General features: G+C 25.8%; 1 protein-coding gene across 1 annotated transcript; it reads left to right on the forward strand.

The window, feature by feature from the left end:
• Window positions 1-2,246: 2,246 nt before the first annotated feature.
• On the forward strand, window positions 2,247-6,389 carry LOC107473071 (transcription factor bHLH67). Its single transcript, XM_016092600.3, has 4 exons — window positions 2,247-2,869; window positions 3,416-4,162; window positions 4,727-5,209; window positions 5,973-6,389. The coding sequence occupies exons 1-4, from the start codon at window positions 2,837-2,839 to the stop codon at window positions 6,051-6,053; spliced, it is 1,344 nt and encodes a 447-aa protein (XP_015948086.1). The 5' UTR covers window positions 2,247-2,836; the 3' UTR covers window positions 6,054-6,389.
• Window positions 6,390-9,471: the final 3,082 nt, after the last annotated feature.

The following is a 9,471-nucleotide window of genomic DNA, read 5'->3' on the forward strand; positions in this document are numbered from 1 at the left end:
TTAATTAAGCTATTAAATTTTTAATTTTATTGATGTTATTGCCGATTTGATTTTTAGAATTTTAATAATTACATGGTTGGACCATACAGAGTTTACATGTCTCTTATATTATATATCCTTCATTTTTTTCTATTTTTTATATAAGACTAATTTCTTTTCTTCCCTGTACTTACTGATAAATACATTTGACACGTATCTTCCATCTGTCAATATTTTATATTATCAATTATAAACACTTAGATCTAATTTTTTAAAGAGACACACATATATATATAGAAAAAAACGTATATATATTTATCACAAAATTTTATCAAAATATTATTATTTAATACTTATTTTGTTAAAAAACCTACAAATAAATTCATGGCAAAATTTCTGAAGAATGTATTATCTTAATACTCATATTTTATATGGTTGACAAATTGGAAAAATTAGTATACAGTATGAAGACCAAAATAATATGCATGGCAGAATAAAGTCAAACCCAAAACAATAAATGAAAATATATAAAATCCATAAGAAGTAATAAAGTTTTTTTTGAAGGTGTTTCTGCCATGAAAACAGCTAGCTAAACGTTATTTTGAGTATTTTTGTGATAGATAAATGATCCATCCATCATATCTTATCCGACCACACAATCCATGGAAGCCCTTTCCAAAGCTCTGCTTAGCCTGCCTTGCCGTACACTCTCTCCTTCTCACTAGTCAATATACATGAGAGAGAGAGAGAAATCAACAATAATACAATTTTCTTTTATTCTTTCTTGTTTTCGGATATATAGATTTTTTTTGTTGCTTATTAAATCTCTTATCATCTTACTTTAATAGGTTAATGATTAATTTATCGTAAATTTAAATTTATTTAAAAGTTTGTCATTAACTAATAAATTATTACATTTTTAAAAAATATTCAAATTTTTGACACTAAATTAAATAAATAACTGAACTGACCATTTAATCAATCTAAATTGGTACGTATATATAGATGTTACATATATATATAGATCTTATTTAAGCGTCTTCATACTTAAAAAGTAATAATTGAATTATTGACACTTTCTTTTTTTCCAAAGTTAAGAATAAAATTCAAATTCAAAATCTCTAAAGTGATAATAAAAAGATTATATCATTTGAATTATAACTCATTAAAAATTAAATTATTAATATTTAATTAAAAAAATCACTTCAATTCAATTATACACACTCTAAACTATAGTAATATATAAATTTACTTAATTAAAAAGAAATAATCACTTCAATTCAATTACACACTTTAAATTAGCAATAGTAATATATAAATTTACAGATTTGATGTTAAGATTAACTACTTATAAATCTTAATTATTACCCACTTTTATATAAATATATGTTTCAAACTCAAACTAAATGAATAAATTTATTAAAAATATAATAATTCAATTTAGTGTCTGTATAGTACGTCAAATTTGTTTTAAGAATTTTTTTTGTTAAAAATTTAATTTTTAATAAATTTTGATTATTAAATTAATTTTTTATTTTATTAAACAAAAAAATTTAAAATTTTCTAATTAATTCTTTTATATAAAAAAAGAACAATTAATTTGTTGAACAGAATAAAAAACTAAAACACAAGTTCAAATAATTAAAATTTATTAAAAATAAAAGTATCATATAAAATATTTTCTGAAAACTAATTCCGAATATTACTTCTAATATTTAGACCTTATTATAGCAAAGAGAGAAGGGTAGAAGAGAGTCCCACAACCTTGTGTCCCCCCTGCTGGACAAAAAACTGCCACCGCCAATAATGCCTCTTTGGGACCTTATTAGTTATTTAGTCCTCCTCTTTTCTCTCTCTTATTTTTTATAAATTTGATAAATTAAAGACTGATTTTTTATGAATAAAAATTTATTATTAACTAATAAATTATTATATATATAAAGATTTAAATTTGAATCTTGTTAGAGAGTCAATGGAATATTTGTATATTGTATACAATAAACTATTTATTTGGCTTAATATGAGTTAAAAAATGAATATTTAGAATAAAATACTATTAATTTTTCAAACACAATACATTCATACTATTCAGAATAACCATCCAGTACCAAGAAATAATAAACATCTGAATCGAACATCCCTAAATCCCTATTGTATATATTGTACGGATATTTCATTAACTTTCTATACTTTATCTTTAAATTTTTAATATTTGATTAAGTTGGTGAGTGATTTAGTTACTCTAGTAACACAAATTGATTTCTTGTAACCCCTTTATGTATTCATAACTTCAAATGCATCATCTTCTACTACTATATGCCAGCATACTACTATATTAGTAGTATTATTATCTATTCCTAAAAGCTCAAACCCCATTTCTCAATTTCCCACCTTTCATTTCTTACCACCTTCCCTTCCTTTCCTTCTTAGCTTCCACTACTGTTCCAAGTTTCAACTCTTCTCTATCTAGCTATCTAGGCCCCAATCAACAACCACCGTTGTTTAGTTTCTTTCTCTCTCTCTCATCTTCCTTTCTTTCTCATTCTCAAAGTGCATAGTAGTAACAAGCATTTATTACATTCCTCTATAGATATATAAGGGGGAGAGGGAGAGTGTAATAGGGTATATATGAAAGTGCACAAGAAGAAGAAAGGAATATAGTGATGATACTCAAATGGGGTCCTATACTCCTGCTTCTGCTTCTGCATTACATTAATTACCATTCTTTTCATAGTATTCATAAGAGGGAAACACTATATATACTATTCTAAGGAATGTTGGTCACTCTTCTCATCTACTAGAAACAAAGAAACAATTCAAAACCATTTCTACTATTCATTCTTCTTCACCCTTCAATATGGAGAGCCTCCAAGGACCCCTCAATTCATGTGTATGTTTTTTAATTTATTAATTTTAATTATTTTCTACAATCTCCATTTTCTTTTTTCTATAGACTCAAGGAATTGAGGAAAAGGTACCACTGCCATTTTGCTCATTTCAAAACACTTTTGCATTAAATGCAACATTGCATTGCCATTATTACTTTTTTTTTTTTCTGAGAAAAACAAAAGGAGAAAAAGATGTATCTTCTGTGCTCCCTCTCTGCTGAAAAGGTTCCCTTCTCTGTTGACATTCTACTTCTGCTCCCTATTTTATTTATGTTTTTTTGACTTTTTTTTTCTCTCTTCAATTCTGCATATATAGCTAAATAGACTTATAGACTTGACCCTTTTCTAGCTCCATCCCTCCATTAATGGTAGCATAATATATATTCCTTACTTCTTTTTTAAAGGTTTACTTTTTTGGGTGTGTGAGAACTGAAAAATAAAAAAATCCCAATTTTATTTTAATTTTTTTATAATAATAATTATTATTAGACAAACAAAGACAAAAAAAAAAAAATTAATTACCTTTATTTCTTTTTTTTTTATTGTAGTTCTTTGGTGAGTCACATTTGGAATTGAACTATTTAGAGCAACAAGGTTTGGTTTTGGATTCAGAATCAGCATTGAGGCTTGAAGAAGAAGAAGAAGAACAAGTCTTAATGATATCAAGCTTAGAAGATAACATGCCATTCCTTCAAATGCTTCAAAGTGTGGAATATTCTCCAAACTACTCATCACAACAACAATGCTTCTTCCCTTTCAAAGATCCAACAAACTTTCAAACTCTTCTAAGGCTTCAACACTTGAAAAACCATAACAACAACAACAACAACAATAATAATAATGTTCAAGAACTTGATCAAAAGAGTTGTGTCACACATGATGTCATGGTAGAGATGCAACAACAACAACAACAATCACATTCACCAGTGAAATCTGAGAGCTATGAGCTTCATCAACAACACCACCAAACTTCAGCCTCAGCTTCATGTTGTGTTGAGAATAATAATAACAACACCACACCAACAAAAGCTGTTACTGCTGCTATTGAGAAGTGTGGTGGAAGAGGAAATAGCAACACTCAAGAAGTGTGCCAGAAATCTCAACAGGTGGGAAGTGTTGCCACAACAACAACAAGGGAGAGGAAGAAGAGGAAGAGAACAAGGCCTGCAAAGAACAAAGAAGATGTGGAGAATCAAAGAATGACTCACATTGCTGTTGAAAGAAATAGAAGGCGCCAAATGAATGATCATCTCAGTGTTCTAAGGTCCCTCATGCCCCCTTCCTATATTCAAAGGGTATGTTCTAAGTTTATATTTATGAATTATGAATGTATGTCAGATTTTGAGTGTTCTTTTTTTTGGCATAAGTTTCTGAATGCTTCAAAATTAATTTTTTTTAACTTACTTTAATGTACAAAATTTCAAGGACAGATTACAATGGAATTATTATTTTATATTCATTACATACTCATTACTTAGTATATTATTATTATTATTATTATTATTATTATTATTATTATTAAATAATGGGTACAAAAAATAACAGGTTACACTGATTTTTCTCTTTGAATAAAACAACCCCATTTCTAAAAAATAGATTCTTTTACTTGGTTCATCATAAAAATTCAATCTTTTTAGAGTCCCACATGCTAAAGTTAAAGAAAATTTTCTGCATTCTGTAAATAAACAAACCCCATTTCTTCAAAATAGTTTCTTTTGCTTTGTTAATGATAAAAATCCAATCTTTTTCAGTTTCACATGTTAAAACACAGTAAATTTTTCTTTTTTTAAAAAAAAATATATATTTTAATGCTTTATTTATATTTTGATGATGATGAAGTGTTAAATGGGGTGTGGTAGGGTGACCAAGCTTCAATCATTGGAGGTGCAATTGATTTTGTGAAGGAATTAGAGCAATTGCTTCAATCCCTTGAAGCACAAAAAAGGATGAGAAGAAAGAACAATAATAATAGTAGTAACAAAAATGAAGATGCTATTGGTTTTGGTTCTTCCTCTAATTCTTCTTCAACAACAAATGGTGGTTATGATGGAATAATGAGATCATCAACAACATCATTATCATTATTATCCACTGAAGAAGGAAACTTTGGTGGTGGTGGTGGTGGTAATGGTGATGAATTAAAAGCTGAGAACAAATCAGAATCAGCAGAGATAGAAGTGATATTGATTCAAACACATGTGAACTTGAAGATTCAATGCAAAAGGAGGCATGGTCAATTGGTAAAAGCTATAGTTGCTTTGGAAGATCTTAGGCTATCAATTTTGCACCTCAACATTACTTCATCTTCTGATGATTCTGTACTCTACTCCCTCAATCTCAAGGTATTACATTGTCTTTTCTTTCATCACTTCATATACATTTCTTTTTCTTTTTTAAATTTTTGGTCAAACTCAAGAAAGTGGAATCAAGTCAGTGTACTGTTCTCTTCTGACTTGCAAGCTCAGCAAAAATTAAAAAAAAAAAAAAAGAATGGCTTCCCTATTTCCAACATTGTTGTTAGTTAATATCTTGATAAATTGAAATTATCAGCTAGTTCATGTTTAGGTTATTTGAAATTCAAAATTTCAGTGCAAAATTTTTTTTATTTCTTCATCTTCCTAATTTCTATATTTCAAAATAATATATAAACAAAAAGAAGAAAACCATTATTATACAAAAAGTAAAATTTAATGGTATTTGCATTTATAATTTTTTTTCTTGTTAATTTGGTTTAAAATTTTTAAAAAATAAATAAAGCCATCCCCTATTTCATTCTGTGGTTCAAGTTCATACCTGTGATTGAAGATGATGATAGAGACAAATTTTACTTTCATTTAAAAAAAAATCTTAAATTAAACCAAAACTACTAAAAAAAGAAAAAAATTACATGTGTCAATACAACAATAAATAGTAATTTTTTCTAAAAAAATAAAACACTTTTTTTTTTTACAGTAATCATTACATCTATCTTAATCTAATTATTCTAGAGTAGACAAGCCTTTAATATATTCTTTTTGCTGTAGCACCATTAAATAGATACATGTACATTCTTTAATTTTTGTGTAATAAATATAAATAAAGTTGGCATGTTGTGTGGTGAAGCAGATTGAAGAAGGGTGTAGGCTAAGATCAGCAAATGAGATAGCTGAAGCAGTTCATCACATATTCAACTTCATTAATGGTTAGCTTCATTATTCTATTATGAAAGAAGAAGCTTAAGGAATAAAAGGACCAAAGCAAAAATGGCAGAAATGGCTGGGAAACGGGGAACACATGGCACTCATTATCTTGTCTACATGTATCAATGTCCATGTTAGGTGATTATATTATTATAGAGGGGGGTTACTACTCCAACTATATACATGTGATCATATATCTATTTTGATATTTTTTTTTGAATGTGTGTGTCATGTGTGTGTGTGTGTGTGTGTTAATTTTTCTTTTTAATTAGAAGTCTAATATTGTATGATATGTTTTTCATATTGTAATTTTTAATTGTTTGAGAAATGCTCTTGTTTTTTATTTTTTTTAATAATATATAGCTAGTTAGTTATCATTAATTCATATTATATATTATACTCTTACCCAATATATTATTTGTTTACCATTGGATAATTAAGGTCTAAATTTATAATATATACATTTTTTAAAGAGTAAAAAATAAAATATTTTGTATAATGAAAAGTGTAAGGCTTTTTCATGCATGTATATATCCAACTTTTTTTTGTATTTTTAAATCCTTAAAAAATGTAACAGCATTCGTTAGCCAAAATCTATCTAAGTTGATATTTTCTTTTATTTTCCGGTTGAAAAGAATAATAAATAAAATTTATTTACATTGATCCGTATATTAATTAAAGAGAACTGTTTGTTAAATCTACTTTATACATAGAAGGATGTTATTATCTTTTTGCAAATTTTGGTTAATGAGATGAAGAACACCAAAAGCTCAATGCATTAATAGAAGCAATAAATTTTGCATTAATGAGATGAAGAACACCAAAAGCTGAATTTCATCATTTGAATGATCTAGGAAGATGAAATTACCTAGTGTTAGTTATAAGAAATAGAAGCATTAATTATGCTGTGTTTGATTTTGAGAATAAGACAAGATAATACATTGAAAATAAGACACAATACAAAGATACAAAAATTAATATTTTATATTTTATTTAATAATAAATTAGAATAAAATATAAATTCAATAGTTTATATTATCAAGAACTTGATGGATTTAATTACTTATAAAATATATAGAGTCGTGTTAGATCTCCTAATAACAAGAATTGTTTCTATTTTTAAAATTTTAATCTAAAATTTTGATTAAAAGACTAAAATATTTATCATCACTTTAACTAGATTAAGATCATCCATTTTATTATTATATTTTTTATATTAATGTTTTGTGAATAAAAATCAGATATATATATTTTCATCTATTATCATTTTCAACAATTTAAAATTGTTTTGAGTAAGATTCTTATTTTTATTAATAAAATACAAATAAAATATAATAATGAAACAAGTGGTGATGGTGATCTTATTCCATTGAAGTGATTATTAATGATGAAGATGAATAGGTCATAGTTTAAAATATGATTGAAGTATTTGAGAGATTTGGAAGGATGGATTGTGGTATGGGAATAGGAGTGGGTGGTATGGGGCCAAAGATGTTTCACTTTGAAAATGTTGGAACTCTCATCATTGCAAAGGAAGAGGAATAATGCTTCTCTTTCTACATTGACTTTGGGGTGTCATGTCCCTTAATACTATAAAAATATAAAAAGTTTCATCATTACAAAATTGGCATGCACCCTTTCTGCTTCTTTCTTTTTGGCCTTCACTTCACGGCACCGTGATTCAGTTTATTGCCAAAATCTTGCAAATTTTACAGAAGAAAAAAAAAAGTTATAATTTTGCAAATAAAGAAAATATGAGGCTAAATTTTTTACTTATAGGACTCAAATGGGTATAGCCCCTAAAATTTAGGCTTTTTGGGAATTTCTCCAAATATATATATATGGAGAGTTAGAGACCATTCACAAAATTTCAAATCTTAGTGACTAATTAAAAAATATTTTTTTTAAAAGTTTAATTATCCTGTTAATTTTTATAATTTTATTAAATTTTTAATTAGATTTTATATTTTTTATTAAGTCTTTATACTGTTTTTAATTTTATAATTAAGTTCTTTTCATATAAAAAATATTTAAGTTAACATAATATTTTTCCTAAAATATATGCGATAAAAAATTTAATTAAATTTTTAATTATAAATACTTTTAATTTGTAAAAAAATATTCAGTTAATTCTAATATTTTTTATATTAAAAATGACCTAATTATAAAATTAACAATAACGTAAAAACTCAATAAAAAAATATAAAGACTTAATTACAAATTTAATAAAATTATAGGAATCAATAGAATAATTAAGCTTTTTTTAATTCACCAAAATCAAATGATACAGTGCAATTTTCATGAATCGACTTTTAAAAATTTTTCTATTACACAAATTAAAGGCGAAAATTCGTATGCAGTTGTATTTATGTGAAGTTGATAGTTGAGAATTGTTAGATGGTAATTTAGTCAAACTTATCAAATAATTTAACGGTTCTTAAATATAACTTCACATAAAAATAATTGCATGTGAATTTCCACCCAAATTAAATAATTCGATTTATACCAGATAAAATTTTATTTTATTAAAATACAAATCAAACGGTACAAATTGATCCTTAGAAATTAGACTATCCTATTTTTGACTCACCTAATTAACATCGTCCATAATCTTAGATTACTCCACATTTGTCAATCATAGTGTATTTTATTATGTGCATGGCCATTTGAAAATTAAAGTCTAAGAAAATATGAGGGCCCTCAAAGAAATTAAATAGTATATAAATTCTATATTATATATTAACCCTTATTACAATCATAGATTACCCAAAATTAGAGAAACTAAACTAGCTAACGAAATCATTTGCTATGCCAAATCAAGTTACAATGTAAAAATCAATAATTAGTTCGTTGAGCATTTGCTATGCCTAAACTTTACCCCTATGATTTGAAAATTAGTAGACTAGAGGTAATAGATTATGTAAAAGTAGTACAATTTTTATGTAAAAGAGTTTCACACAACACCAACACTAATAACTAAATAGGACAAATCAAAAGTCCAAGCAAAATTCTTTGTTTATGTAGAGACTCTAATTATATACACACTTCCAGTCTCCAGTTATAGATGTACTATATAGGCTTAATTATTCTAATTTTTTTTATAATTTTACTAAATTTTTAATTAAATATTTATAATTTAAAATTTTATAACTACACGTCTACGTTAGATAAAATTTTTTTAATTTAGTCCTTGCTGATTTTTTTTTTGTTAAAAATACAAAAATACAAAATATACTTAAAATATTTATTTTTGTATTTGATGTAAGATAAATTGTATAATACCATAAAAATAAATTAATATAAAATTTTTGTATTTTTTTTTAAAAGATAACCATTAGTAAGAATTAGATTAAATTTTTTATTTACCAGATGAACTAATTATCAACTTTTAAACTATAAATATCTAATAAAAAATTAATAAATAC

The sequence above is a fragment of the Arachis duranensis genome, chromosome 2 (genome assembly GCF_000817695.3).
Source record: "Arachis duranensis cultivar V14167 chromosome 2, aradu.V14167.gnm2.J7QH, whole genome shotgun sequence".
In the NCBI taxonomy this organism is placed as follows: domain Eukaryota; kingdom Viridiplantae; phylum Streptophyta; class Magnoliopsida; order Fabales; family Fabaceae; genus Arachis; species Arachis duranensis.